At 48.6% G+C, this 14,657-nt stretch overlaps 1 protein-coding gene across 2 annotated transcripts in view; it reads right to left on the reverse strand.

Annotated features, from left to right (window-relative positions):
• PPM1H (protein phosphatase, Mg2+/Mn2+ dependent 1H) overlaps positions 1-14,657 on the reverse strand; it is a 230,819-nt gene that overhangs the window by 53,337 nt on the left and 162,825 nt on the right. For both annotated transcript variants that reach the window (XM_044756404.2, XM_014860942.3), the window contains exon 6: positions 10,133-10,251. In XM_044756404.2, coding sequence (XP_044612339.1) covers positions 10,133-10,251 — 119 coding nt within the window. The remainder of the gene's footprint in view (positions 1-10,132; positions 10,252-14,657) is intronic.

The following is a 14,657-nucleotide window of genomic DNA, read 5'->3' on the forward strand; positions in this document are numbered from 1 at the left end:
GGCTGCTAATAAATCGAGACTCTAAGACTTCAAACTTAGGTTCCTAGTTTTTCATGGGTGACCCAAGGCCAGCAAGAAGGATTAGGCATTTTGGGGGAGGGAGGATCATTTACTCAGGATGAACAGGAAGGAGAAACCAGCAAGTCAGATGCCCTGGGAGCACGGTCTCCTGACCCACCCCACGTATTTACAGCCTGCGCGGGGCCAGGACCATGCAGGTTATGGGCACACGTATCAATAAGGAAAAAGAGAGGCTTGGCTGGACTCTGACCCACTGCTGGCACCTAAAGGTTTATCACCCCTTCTCCTCCAAAGCTAGTCCAGCCCGCTGCCCCTCCTGAACACAGTCCCTGGCCTACGCAGGTGGGAAAAGAGGTTCCCAAGCAAAGCAGGAGAAGACCAGCAGTCACCAACCTGCCACAGAGCCCAGGCTGCCCAGTGCTCGTCAATCATTTCTGCAAGCTCTTGCTCGCATCCATGGTAAGAAGCCCAGGGCTGCCCAAGGTCAATGCTTAAGGAGATACAAGAATCACCTGGGAGGCTTGAAAAAGACCACAACAGATTCCAGGACCTCAGGGATTCTGGGATGGTCTTAATAATCACCCCAGGTGAAAAAGCTTCACTGTGGGTAAACATCTCTGTACCAGCTTTGGTACAGGATTATAATCACCTATCCCTGGGCCTCTCCTACACTTGACTGTAAGCAGCAGGAGGGCAGGGAGTGTCTTTTCTTCTTTGTGTCTCCATCACCCAACACAACACTGGTTCACTGAATGAATGTGATTAAAGCTGATTAGCCCACAGAGATGAAGCCCTGTGCTCTGTCCCTTAAGCCACTGAGCACGATGCATAGCATCTGATTTCCCTGAGGGATGGACAAGGCTGATCTAATCTGCGTGGAATCTGAACCTAGATTTGGCAGCGTACTATTGCCTTTTCCAGAGCAATAAGATGAAGAACAAAAAGTGAATGTGTTACCAGCATTTCCAGTTCTTACAGAAAGATTTGTATTCAGTTCTTTAGCAAGGAAGAGACATAAAACCTTACTCTTGCTCTGGCTAAGTCTTTGATTGACTTGTCTGAAGGGAAGAGGAACAAGACGGTAAGATGAGATCTTTCAGGGTTTGGCGTGACGGTTCTCCAACTCTCGCATGTGGATTCCTGGGGTAAGCCCAGAACCAGGGGTTTTAAACCAGCACCCCAGCTGATTCTGATGAAGATGCGCCCCGGCCTTGCTGGGTTAGCAGCTTCATGGGATTTTTCAGCTCGATACTAGCAACACTGGTTTTTTCCTACTTTGAAACCTGGTGGGCAGAGAAGGGGTGGCAAGGAAAAGGAAAAACTTTTTCAAGCTCTGGTAAGAGTGAAATTTTGTAACTGGAGGAGGGTAGGTTGGACATAGCAAGATGTTTCCTTGGCAGAGTCGTAAAGTATCTGGAAATCTGTGGGAGGGTTGTAGCACTTGCATCTCTGGAACCTCCTTCAAAACAGGTTCTTATAAACAGGCTGAGGATTGGACTATATGTCCTTCTAAATACACTGTCAGCTCTGCATCTCCACCCTGCTATGTGTCATTTTCATACTTTTCGGAGCTGTGGAGCTCTTATGGGGGGGAAAATAAAATTGTGAGTTATTGCCATCCTTAGCATGGCATTCAAAGTTCCCCCTGAGTTGACTCCAGTCTACTTACCTGGTCCCAGGGTTCGCTTCACGCCCTCTCACTTCCCTCTACATGTCACTTACGTTAGGCTGCCACCAGGACGGTGATCTAACAGATACGTACCAATCTAAGTGTGTACAGAGGGTTAAAATATTGAAATACTCTGTCCCAGCTGGCAGATAATGGCAGTCCCAAGCTCTGGAACCCCCCATCTGCTGTTCTGGACCCTCCCCTGGAACCCCCAACATGTATAAATACAGTTAACAGCTGGCCCAGCAGGGACACTTCTGGAACCCTGCTGCAGCCCAGCTGGAGCCTACTCCTCTATGCTGACTCTTAAAATATTTTGAATATCTTCAAATATTCCCACATTCCCAAAACACGCATCTTATTTCCATGCCTCTGGGCTTCCGTTTGTGCTGTGCCCTCTGCTCAGAATGTCCTTCCCTTCTGCCCTCAAGCCTCTTGAAACTCCTCTCATATTTCAGACCTTTGGTTCAAACACAACATTCTCCATGAAGTCTTCCCCAACGCCAGTCTCCTCTCTTAAAAACCCACTCCCTCTCCCACAGCCACAAAGCCTTTTCTTTAATCCCCTTTCGATAAGCCCTATATTCTGTTGTTTATGTAGAAATTCCAACAGATCTATCTCCCTCGCTCCTGAGATTTTAAGAAGAGATTTATAGGTAGAATGGTATTGTTCAATAAATTTCCAGAAAGCCAGCTGGTCATCTCTATGCAGCTAACACAGTCCTGCCTGATAAGACCCCTCTAAGCTGAGGTCATCTGTGGCCACTGACGTGCTTGGTATCCCAGCTCCCTGGGTGCGGCTCAGGAGGGCTGCAGTGGCACCTTAAAAGGTCCAGCAGCCAGGACTCAGAAGGGAGACACAAAGTCAGCATATGGGCCCAAAAAAGCGCCAAGATAAACAAGAACATCCTACCTAGCAGTGCCCAGGGATGCAAGGGCTGGTGCGATGGCTTCCTAGTCGTACTGATGGTGTCTCTTCTCAGATGAGAGCCCCTCCTGCCACATGGAGGACAGACCAGAAAGGCAGAGCAGCCAGCACACTCTGACCTTGCTTCAGCCTTCTGCTTCTCTAAACTGCCTTCCTCTTCCTTGTTGGTTTCTAGCCTCTCGTTATCTGGAGGAACAATCTCAACACATACTAGGCTGTAACCCTCCTGAGGCAGGGATCAGATCTGGCCGACCCTTCTGCTCCCCATAATGTCCAGTGATTACAAGATGAGACCCAGATAGCACTTACGACAGGCCAGGCTTTGTTCAATGCACTTGACTATACTAACTCGTGACGGCCTAGATACTGTCATTAGCCCCATTTACAAACGGGAAAACTGAGGCAGAGAGAGGTGACCTGATTTGTCCAAGACACATTTGGGGACTGGCCCAGCCAGGCAGTCTCGCTGCATGTCCCTGTTCTTAACTGTACTCAATGCCTACTAGGCAGCAGGTGTACAAGAAAGGTTTGCCAAAGATAAAACCAGTATCCTCTGGGATTCCTTGGATAAAAGGAGACTGGCTATTCGAACAGGGATTTTTGCAAGCACTTGATATCCTAAAACTTCCCCAGATGACCTGGAGCTAAGTCACTACACATGTACTGTAGAGCCCCAACAATGGTCGCTGGGGAAGAGCGGTACATATGCTCCGCTTAAACCTGTATGAATGGGTTCGGATAAATGCTGTGACTGTTCAAAGGGCCTGAGGGGGAAAGGAAGGCTTGGAAGTGGTTTGGCCACTTTAAGAATGATAAATCTACACTTATCATTAAAGCAGCGAGAGGTGTGCGTGTGAGTGTGTATAGAGCGAGTGGACCATCAAAAGGGAGCAGGCTGGCTGGGATCTCTTTTCTTTCTCCTCGCTGTGGCCTGACAATGCCTGTCTGTCTTGGCTTCCAACCATCTGTAAAGCCCTCATAGCTTCCACTGGCCTCATGGGCAGAGTGGTGGGGAGGAGGGCGGTGCAGAGCCAGGAGTCATTTATCACTGTCAGGAGATGGGCTGCACACAGCAGGGCAGGCTTTCTTTCCTGCTGCTCCTGCAGCTAGAGCTGCAAATCTTGAAAAGATGCAGAACATGCACATCGCAAATAACCATTCATCATCTCGGCTCCGGGAGCCCCAGGAGGGGCCCCTCCCTGCGGGAGGCTGACTTGCTCGGACTGGAACTTGGAACATGCGGGCCTTTTTGGATGTCTGATCCCTGTCCCAGCCAACCCCCGTCCTGGACAATCTATTGAGGTTTGGGGTTAAAATTCTCTGAAATGACATCCAACCTCCTCCTTTCCCCACAAAGTCAGATTTCCAGATTCCTGCCAAAGTGCCCATAATCATTGAATTATGAGATACAAATGGCTGGGAGGAAATTGATACCAGGTTTAACTAGGGAAAGGCCTGTTTTCTTGGGAAGTAATTAGAAAATTAAAATGTGATATTCCTCTGGTGAGTCTAAAAAGCTTCCCGTGAGTTCTACGGCACAACGGCAATGCCAGGATTCGCCCTGAGGTGGAACCGAGGAATCCTTCCGCACCCCAACAATGCCAGTCAGAGACATTGCAGGTGAAGTTCCAGAGACTGGGTTAAAAGTGATTAGACACAAAAAGAAGGAACAGGATAGGGTTTGAATTTTCCAATTACTCTTTAAAACTCAAGAGTCAGGCTGTTAGAAAGTGCAGGCTTTCCAAGTAAGACTAATAATGCTGAGTTAATTAGGTCCACAGGCATGGCCAACAGATAAATTCAGGCTCAAAAGAGGGACACTGTCCCTTTAAAAGCTGCCTGGGGATCCATGGAAAAGCTAATGAGGAGTGTCAGTTGGGGCTGCTTTATTAGGCGCTCCTCCGGAGGATAAAGCCCGGGGTTTCTGTAACAGGGCTTCTGTGCTTGATTCAATAAATCAATTTATATTAAATGCGGGTGCAGCTCTGCAGTTGGCTTCATAAAACCTTCTGTGGCATTTCTCAATCCACTTCCCCGTGGCCGCCTGAACGCTGTCAGAGGGCATGGAAAAGAGCAATAAAGAATCTGGTAGAAGCCATATCTACAGTATTTGTACAACTCAAGCCAGCAGCTCTAGACCACGCTGGGGGCCGCCTCCTGGGAGTTCCTCTCCAGAAAACGTCTGGATTGTTGGAAGGAGCCCCCTGCCAGGGGGTGGGCTGGGGTGGCTGTGACTCTCCACCCTGAACTGGACTCCAGGCTGCAGACGGAGAATAAAGGTCGCCCCAAACAGAACAGAGTCTTTTTTTCTGCTCCTCAGGGTCTGAAACACTCTCCCAGAAGTAAAAGGAAAAGCAAGAGGAACAGAAATGCCAACACTGGTACCAGTACGCCCAGGAGGCAGTGGGGAGAGGCTGGGGGAGAGAGGCGTGCTACTGACCAGGGCAGATGCAACGGGTCTCCCTCCTGGCTGGCCAGCACGCTTGCCAATGAGCGACCGCCGGACATGAGTTGTCCCTAAACACGATGGCTGATGCCCCTGAAGATCTGGAAAGTGGAGTGAAGCCCATCCCCCAGCAGACTCAGAGTCTAGCAGTAGTGGGACCAGAAGCCACAGAATGTGGCCACCCCATTCCGCTCGCCCTTTCTGTGCTCAGCTGTTCAGTTGCTTTGTTTTGTTAACTCTTTGCTGTTGGGATGTTCTGTTACAGCACCGTCCTCCACCCGCAACCTTACATGGTCTAGATTGCAGGCCAGCCGGTAGAACTTCTTGTGAAGATGGAAATGTTCTGTATCTGCACTGTCCCATTCAGTAGCCACGAGCCAACTGTGGCTACTGAGCAATGGAGATGTGGCTAGTACAACTTGGGAAATGAATTTTTAATTTTAACTAATTTAAATGTAAATGGCCACAGGTGGCTAGAGGCCACTATGCTGAGAGGACACAACAGAAAAGGTTTCCTTTGCCTTAGTGAAAGCAGCGCGAGCTGCAAGGAGAAAATGGTGGTTGACCCCACTCTGTTCCACTGGAAAATCCTCTGATTGGCTCATAGTTTTAAGGGAAACAGAGGAGGGAAAATTACCCTGATGTGCTGTCAATTTGGAATCGTAAAGAGTTAAGGGCTGCAAGAGAGAAAAACGAAAGGATACCATCTCTGGAATCTTCCTAATGGAATCTGTCTTTTCCAGAAGCTCTGCAAAGCAGAGCAAAGCCCATCCCCCACCAGACATGGAGGTTGGCTGTAAGGGGCATAGGAAGCATTTTTAAACAAACCAGAGACCTAAGCCCAGGATTTGTCCAAGGCCCCAGAACCTTGGCAGAGCAAGGACCAGTACCCAAGCAGCGTATCTCCCCAGGTGGTCCTCTCTTTACTAAGGAAGGCACGCCATCTCAAGTCGCTGTCTAGCCTGTCCTCTGAAAGAAGACCATCATAAATGTTAAAAAAAAAAAGTTTTGCTTAAAGAAAGAATTCTAGTATACTTTACGCATAACCAGAACCATCTGGAAGCAATCTCGTATACACACGATGGACTTCTCTTCCTCTTTGGCCCTCGCTCTCTCTACAAATCCCATCAGCCCAGGAACAGCTGCCGGGGAACCTGGCCCGCCGCCAGGGGTGAAGCCACAGCCCCTTCCCCCACGAACGTCCTCCTGGGCCCCCGGTTTGCTCGTCACCCCATGTGGCTGGACACGGAGCACGAAGAACACTGATCCTACGTGAGAAAGCGAAACCACCAGCACTCACAGGAGCAGGGACCTGGTGCCACAAGCCAGCTGTGAGAAACTGTTGTTTCAACTCAGTAACATAGACGCTTGCCAGCAAATTATGGCCTGAGCCGGCCCAGAGGGTGGCAGGTCGGACACAGAGCTCCCGGTGCCAGCTAGAGCGCATTGTGCGACAGCAGCTCTGCACAAAGCCTGGGAGGAGGGGCGCCGGCTGGCACTGAGAGCAAGGCTGGGGTTCTGGCACCAGGACCAGGGACACCAGGCACAGAAGGTGAGAGCTGGGCCACATCAGGGACCAAGTCAGCACTGGGGGTGCTGTGAAGAAACCGCCTTTGTGAACCAAACCAATGTGCTGACCATCTGAGGAGAGGGGAAAGGGAGGTGGGGAGCCAGGGGAGAGACAGATTTCATTCTGAAGGGCCTGGGGACAATAACCTTTTGTCCTCTGTACAATCTGGGCCTGCCAAGCTGCTTGCAGTCTCCAAGAAAGCATGAGGGTGGGAGAGGAAGGATCCCGGTCAGGAGGCAACAGACTCATCCTTAATTACAGACAAGGCTCCCAGAGCTGACATCCTCCCCCACTTCCTCCCCGCTGCCGACACGCCACAGAAAGCTGGCCGGATGCTCCTCTAGCCAGGGCCGCCGTTTCCCTAGGCCTACCATCAGCACCCCCAAATCGCACATGGACTCAGGGGCGAGCATGAAGCACCATGATTCAACTTGGCCAACGGTCTTTCGGGTCAGATTCAGATTAGAAAAGTTACCTCCTCAGCAGCTCCTGCAACGCTTTGTTCCCTCCTCTTGTCCTCTAAAGGACTGTTAAGGGGACAGTAATCTCGGCAGATAGAGGTCCCCTGTTTAAATGGACATCGCAGCCCAAAGTGGAATAACTACATCCAATCTTACCCTGGAGAAACGTTGACTGGTGCGTTTTATCAGAGAGAGCCCTGGACTAAGAGAGCCCTGGGTTGTAGTCATTATTCTGACACTTCTGCGCTGGTGGAAGCTGAGCAAACCGTCTAACCTCTGTGAGCCTCAAGCAGCTCACCTGCAAAATGGGAACAAGGAGGAGGGGCCATTCAGCATTTGGGAGTTCAGCACAGTAGTAAACAGGGTACACCCTGAAGGGGTGCTGCCTGGCCTCACAACCCAGCTTCTCCTCTCACTAGCTGTGTGACCTTGAGCAACTCAGCCTCTGTGCCTCAGTTTCCTCATCTGTAGAATGTCTAGTTTATAGGGTTGTTCAATATGAGGAGTCATGTACAGCTCTCATCACCATGCATGGCCTATAGCTCTCCCTAAGTGTCAGCTAGCCCCAATACTGTCATGATTAGTGGGGGACAAGGGGAGAGAAAAATTCCCATAACTAGGTATTTACTACAAGGATTAAACAGCTCTGCAATAGGTGAACCCTGTGTGTGTGTGTAAGAAAGAGAGCAAAAGAGTAACTGTGTGCCTATAAAATTGGATATAATCTAGGCCCTGAACTTATCTACATCTAAAAAATTATAAAATGGGGGTAATCTTTAGCCATTTGTTTACCAACCTTGTTCTGACTGCTTAGATCTAATTTAGCTTTCTGGAATAGAAAGAACATACAAACAGCCTCGCCTCAAGCTCCACGTCTCGTTTGCGAGTTCCTCATGCCTCCCCTTCCCATGGACCAACCACAACACAGACCTGCCCTTGTCGATGTCTGCCCTTCCCCTCCTTGTCCTCCTTTCATACAACAAACACTCGCTGTTTGTCTACTATGTGTAAGGTGCAGGACGTGGCCGGGGCTCCCCCTCAGGGCACATATAGACTAGCTGAAGAGACATATTTAAACAGATCACTGGAGTAATTGATGACTGACCCCCTTCCATTTATCCCTTGGCCTAAATCATCTAGTTTCTTGTTCACTTCCTTCCCTTCTCTGCTTTCTGCTTCCATCCCTCTACTGGGCCCTCGAGACCTCACATATTTATTTCCATGATGGTTTTTTTCTGGGTACCCGAATCTGTTTTCTCTCTCAGGCAGTCTCCTTCATACTCCTCTTAGAACCACCTTCCTAAAACATTGCTTTCATCATTCATTTTCCTTCTTAGAAACATGCAAAAGGAACTACAGCCTCCTACGGTACATCTAAATCTCTCTGCCTAGCTTTCCTCATCCTCGATTATGTTCCCTCCACCCCAGCTCAGTCTGATTTCCCCCAGATGCTCGCCTTCTTTTGGGCCCTTTTCCTCGCTGCCTCTTAGATCTACTCTTTTTGTTTTTGCATTTACAAGCAAAACTGTAATGCTCCTGACCTGTGATGCCTTTCTGTCGCGAACGCTAAAAAACCCAGATCAAACCCCACCTCGTTTTTCCGAACTGCAGTAGGCCTCACCTTCAACTTTTCTGTAAGAAGTGCTAATTTTGCTGATTAAATAAAATGAATTTACAAAGAAAACCCAGTTGGGTTAGGATAATGACTCTGGGGGCACCAACACTCCAGAACTCAGAGCAACAAATATGGTGAATCCTTCCCAATCAATTCACTCATGTTTCAGACCCGGGGTAAATATTTGAGGCTTTGTAGGGGATGCAGTGTCTGCTGCAGACTCAGCTGCCCTGTGAAGTGTGCAGGTAGAAGATCAAATGTACAGAAAGGAATGTGGCTGCGTTAAAAAAAATTATGTACAGAAAGGGGCCCATGGGTGGAATTTGGCTATGGGGCCATGGTTTCTTGACCCTGTTCTAGAAGAAGAGTGGATACTGGTGAGTATGCTCTATTTTAGATGGCAGAGGATAAGCAGAAGGGCCTTTAATCAGCCCCGTATCTTCCCTGGGAAGCTCAGCTGTTCCTTTAAGTCAGGGTGTAGCCCACGAGTAGATTTCCAGCCTGGAAATCATCACCATGGGAATTTGGGCTGTGACCATCTGTTCTAGCTATTTTGGTCAATGAAGAAGAGATCATGGAATCTACTTCTTCGCCTGTGTTGCAGATACAGTGAGGAGAGAGTCCCTTGTCTCATTCTGCTGTCCTGCAGCCTGGGAGGAGGCTCCCAGGTCAGTATCTCAGGGCCTAAGGGGACACCTTCACCCCACTTCTATGTGCCGGGCGCTGCCCTCTTTCCTCCTCACAGCAATCCTATGACATAGAAGTACCTGATCATCACATCTACTTCTCAGAAGACATGGATGAGGTTCTCAGTCAAAGTGAGCCACGGATCTTGGTGCTTATATAGGTGTGTTTTGGGAATAAGATGCCTCTGTCAAGATTTCTTATTTCAGTTGGGATGTGCTAAAATAATGAGGATAGCTCATTGCCTCTAGTCTTTACAACGACCCTTCAGAAAGTGTATATTTTTCCACTTCATCCACGGAAAATTAGGCTCATGGAGGAAGCTGTTTATCCAACTTTGCCTATTCAGAAAGGTCAGAGCTGTGTTCAGATCTAAGCCAGTGTGGCCCAATAAACCTCTGGCATGTTCCTTCGAGCCCCTGACCTAAAAAAACAAGTTTAATGTGTTTTAAGAGCCCCCAAATGCTTGTGCTGTGTGACGTGAGGAATTATGTCAGCTTTATGGGGTCCAGCACCCCCAGAAGGACCTCAGGGAAGCAGACAGGTAAACCAGCACCGGGGTGTGAGAGCTGGGGCCGGGCGAAGACCGCAGGGCGCACGTAGCCCTTTTGCTTTCCCCACAAACCCGGTCTCTAGCTGCATCTCCTGATCGCAACTGCGTAAGTGGCTTTTGAAGGTGGTGACGCTGCTGTCCCCCGCCCTGTGGCAGCGCCGAGGCAGAGGGAGCCGTGTTCTTACCAGCCCGTCATATTAAAGTCCCTGTAGAGCATCTTCTTTCCAAGTTCCTTTCTCTGAACTCTCCTTGGAAACTCCAAATGTGTGAACTCATTTCCCAGCAAGTGAGGCTGCATGAATGCCTAATAGCAAAAAGAAAAAAAAAAAAAACCACATGCATATTCAGAAAGAAAAATAAGACTCAAGGATGTTTTGCCAATTGAGACAGGCCATATTTCAAAAACAAGAAAATCATCCTCATATTTTAAGGGAAATAAATAAATTTAAGAATCTAAACACTAATAGAATATCAGCAAATAAAATTTAACTTGTAAAAGGATTTAACTTTTTCATTTGATATGATAAATTAATTGCAATCAAAGACAGGTATTGCTAAAGTGGCAAGGAAGAGAGACTGGGCTTCTCCCAAGGTTCGGTTCTTAATTCAAATCCAAGATGGTTTCCCCTTCCTGTCGCCATGGTGATGCGGCCAGAAAGGCCCCGGATCCTCTCCTCCTCGGCTTTCTCTGCTCTCCTCTTGCTCACGCCCTCAGTGATCTTGGCCTGGCCTCTGAAACCTGCATGTGGGTCTCCACATCAACACAACGGCCTGGGAGAGCGGGCTGGGGCTGGACACACCAGACAGGAACTTTCCGCTGGACGCCCTCCATTCTGCTCTGCGGTAATCTGATCATGTAATTGGAAGACTCTCCAGAGCAGATGGCTTCTTCCCCTCCCCCAGATCTCTGTTCACACTACAAGAGTCTTGAGCAAACAGCCACTTAGGGAACTGCTTTGAAACAACAAACAGACTCATTGTCACGTTCAAAATTCAAATCCAGCTATCCAAGAGATGAAATGCTCAAGTCTTAACTGCCGTGCTGCTCCGAGGCCACACTCCGCAAGAAAACTCCGCAAAAGCTTCCCCACGCTGCGCTGTACGCCTGCCGATTAGCAGCCTGGTGGAATGGAGGTTTTTTTTGTTTGTTTTTTGGCAGGGAAAAGAGTGGGCAGAGCACATCATGGCCTGGAGCTGTAGGAAAGGGATCCCGGCCACAGGACAGGTGGCCACATCCTCAGTCTACTGGAAGCAGGCAGCTCCCACAGCCTCTTCCCCAGGACCCGACACCAGCAGATCTCAGACGGATTCTCACGGTGGTTCGGACGTACTGGTGGGACATCAGCCATCAGAAGCTCAATGTGTCAGGAGTCCAAGGAAGCAAGCTAGTCAGATATGGCCTGCTACACAACAGGACAGGACTGAGGCCGAGAAGAGGACCAGTCCTTACTTCTGCTGTAGCCCCAGGAGGTTCCAGGCCCGGCAGGAATTCTGGATCACCTCTGATGGGCTCTTGAAAGCTCAGCTGGGAGGGAGGCCTGGGTGATGCGTATCGAGGACACGTCAACACCGGGTTTTACAGAGCGGTTCCCTGGGAAGGAAGGAGGGGAGCTGCACTGGATGGGGCAGGTCAGCAGTGTGGCCTTGGGTGAGACGGACTCGGCTCGAACCCAAGTTCCGCCTTTACAAGCTGTGTGATCTCAGCAGACGGTTTAACCTCTTGGGCCTCAGTTTCTTTATCTGCGCAATGAGATGAATTGTCAAGTTATCTCACACTGTTCTAATAATTAAATGAAATGACGTCTGCAATACACTTATTATGGTTGTCACTGTTCTTAGAAAAAACAATTACAGCCATCTAACGACTCCCGAGTCCCAGCACTTCCTGAGTCCAGTGCTAAGTGCTTTGTGGACGCTCATTTCACACTCCCAACAACCTGATGGGAGAGACTGGCTACATAGTTTGTGGGACCCAGTGCAAAATGAAAATATGGAGCCTCTGTTCAAAAACAAGAATTTCCAGATGGTGAGAGCAGAGCATTAAACGAAGTGCAGGGCCCTGTGCGGCTGCACACTCGCCCATGAAGCCGGCTGTGCTTACGGGCTCGATACTGTTTTACTCCTTTATTTTGGTCCACCTACGAAAACTACGGAAAAGAGGCATAAGCAGCCAGCGAACAGCAGCATCTGTTACACACCCTTTGTCATCTCGCAGAACTTGGGCACTGTATCAGCAGGAGTTTGCGTTTATGTTCCACCCCCCCAAGCTGGACTAACACTGATTTAGGGGTTACCATGTACCAGGCACTTGATTCACCTTATTTACTACCTCAACAATCCCACAAAGCATGTGACATAGACTCAATTCATAAATGAGGAAACTAAGGCTCAGAGAGGTTAAGACGCCGAGCCCACAGTTATCAGCCAGGACTGAGTGGTTCTACAGCCTGAGCTGAATATCATGCCCATAATCCCCATCCTAGCCCTTATGCTGGCCCTTTAACCTGTGCACACACACACACACACAAACAGTATGTGTGCAACAAAAGGCCTGTGACCCTGTTGCTGCTGGACCACACAAAGTCTGAATCACAAACAGGTGCCAGTGAGGACCCAGCGAACCAAAATTTCAGACTGGCACACAGCTTGGCCACAGGACATTCCGGAAGCAGCTAGAAGAAATCATTTAATAATATGAGCAATTAAATAAACTGGCACGAATCCACACAAAAGAATTCTATGCTACCACTTACAACGATGCTACGGGGAATATGCAATGACACCGAAAGAGCTGACATATTTGTAAAAAGCAGGTCATCAAACATGTGCCTGTGACTGTGTGCGTGTGAGCCATGCGAGTTGTGTCACATGTACACAGATCTATATGACATATGAATATGTAAATGCGTATGTGTGTGTATAAATATAGGGACACGACACACAGATATATTATTAACAAACAGGTTAAGATCCAAAGGCCAGTCCTAAGAACATCTCTTCATAAACCCAAGTGGCCAAGGGGCAGATGTGAGGGGTCCCAGGCGCTCTGCCCCCTGACAGGAGCACGCGGCGCCCTGGATGGAGCTTTACCCAGGTCACCGCACGCCCTTTTGGTTGGTGCACGTTTGCCTGGGCAGTTAGCTGGGACTCCTCAGCAGCCTCGTTTCTGCGGGGTCACCTCACCTCTCCCTCTGAGGGGGAACAGCCTCAAAGGGCCTGGAATCCTGTGTGGCCTGTGGCATGTGTAGCCCCTTCACATGCAGAGGCTTTTGGGGCCTCAACAAACTGTCTGCTTTCCCCGGTTATAACAGCAGGCTACCGCACTGGACCACTTCTAAGACGCCCTTTATATGATGCGCCATTATTTTGTTACCTCTGAGAAAGGGCGGAAAAGCTGCCAACTAAACTATGCACAATGCTTTCTTACCACTTTAAAGTTTTATTTGATTCTTTTTGAAAGAGCTCCTTTAGACTTCGATGAATTTTTATCTATCACTCTTGTGTATATTTAAGAAGGAATAGCTAAGATCCTCCAAAACGTTTTCACATTTAGAATCCAACAGCTGGCATCACTTTTCAACTCTGAAACATTCGTGTTCATGATTTTCCACTCAACAGTGGCCTGTGTTTCATGGGATCCTTGGTGATGCAGCATTTCTTAAAGAATCCACAACTCTAAGCCTCAGAGCCAGGGGTGTGAGGTTCTTAAGTCAGCTTTGCAATTACGGGAATGCGGCTGAACGAGTCTGAATGACCCCTCCCCCAACCCCTCCACACAACTGCTGGGATCCAAAGAGGCTCAAAGACGGCTGCGTTTTTGTCTGCAGAGTTTTCTTCTAAGCTGCCGGACGCCCATTCTGCGAGTCTGGGGTTGCCCTTCGATGTTCACACACACCCAGGAGATGATGTCTATGTCATGCCTGCCACCTGGCTGACAGCAACAATCAATTGTAAAATATCCCAACTTCAGTTACGTCAAAGGTGAAAAAAAAAGTGCCTTAGCTCTGAGAAATACTGTAATATTCATCCCCCACTGACACTAATGTCACATCCGTAGATTTTTCTCTTTTTATGGTTATTTTTCTTCCTCTCTTGCTAATTGCCAAATCTCACATGATGCATGATATATTCTGTTGCAATCATGTCCACCTTAGAATTTATGTGCATTCCAGGTGTTCCTATGATATATTTTTAGTATTTCTTAAAATCACCATTCACATTCTAGTTGTAGTCTTCCTCCTTACCAGCACTTTCCATACTCACTCCTGTTGCATTTGTCAGGCCTTATGGAGTTAGCTGTGTTAAAGAAAAAAACAACTCAAGAACTGAGTACAAGTCGAGCAAATAGGTGGTTGATTGATGAAAAATGAGATGCTAAAATCTAATGGGACACACTTGTTGGTTTTCAGAGAAAAACACACTTCTGCGCATTAATGTATCTTTTTGTGCAATACTCGTGGAAAGTTTGCATACACGGTCTGTCATAGTCAGCTCAGGCTGTTATATCAAAATACCACAGCCTGGGGGTTTAAACCACAAAAATTTATGTTTCCAGTGCTGGAGGCTGGAAATTCCAAGGTGAAGGCGCCAGCAGACTCTCTCCTGGCGAGGGCTCTCTACCTGGCTTGCAGACCGCTGCCTTCTCGCCTCTTCCATCTCACACGGCCTTTCCCCTGTGCTCTTGTGGACAGAGAAATCAAGCCCTCTGTG

Source organism: Equus asinus, chromosome 22, assembly GCF_041296235.1.
Source record: "Equus asinus isolate D_3611 breed Donkey chromosome 22, EquAss-T2T_v2, whole genome shotgun sequence".
NCBI lineage: Eukaryota > Metazoa > Chordata > Mammalia > Perissodactyla > Equidae > Equus > Equus asinus.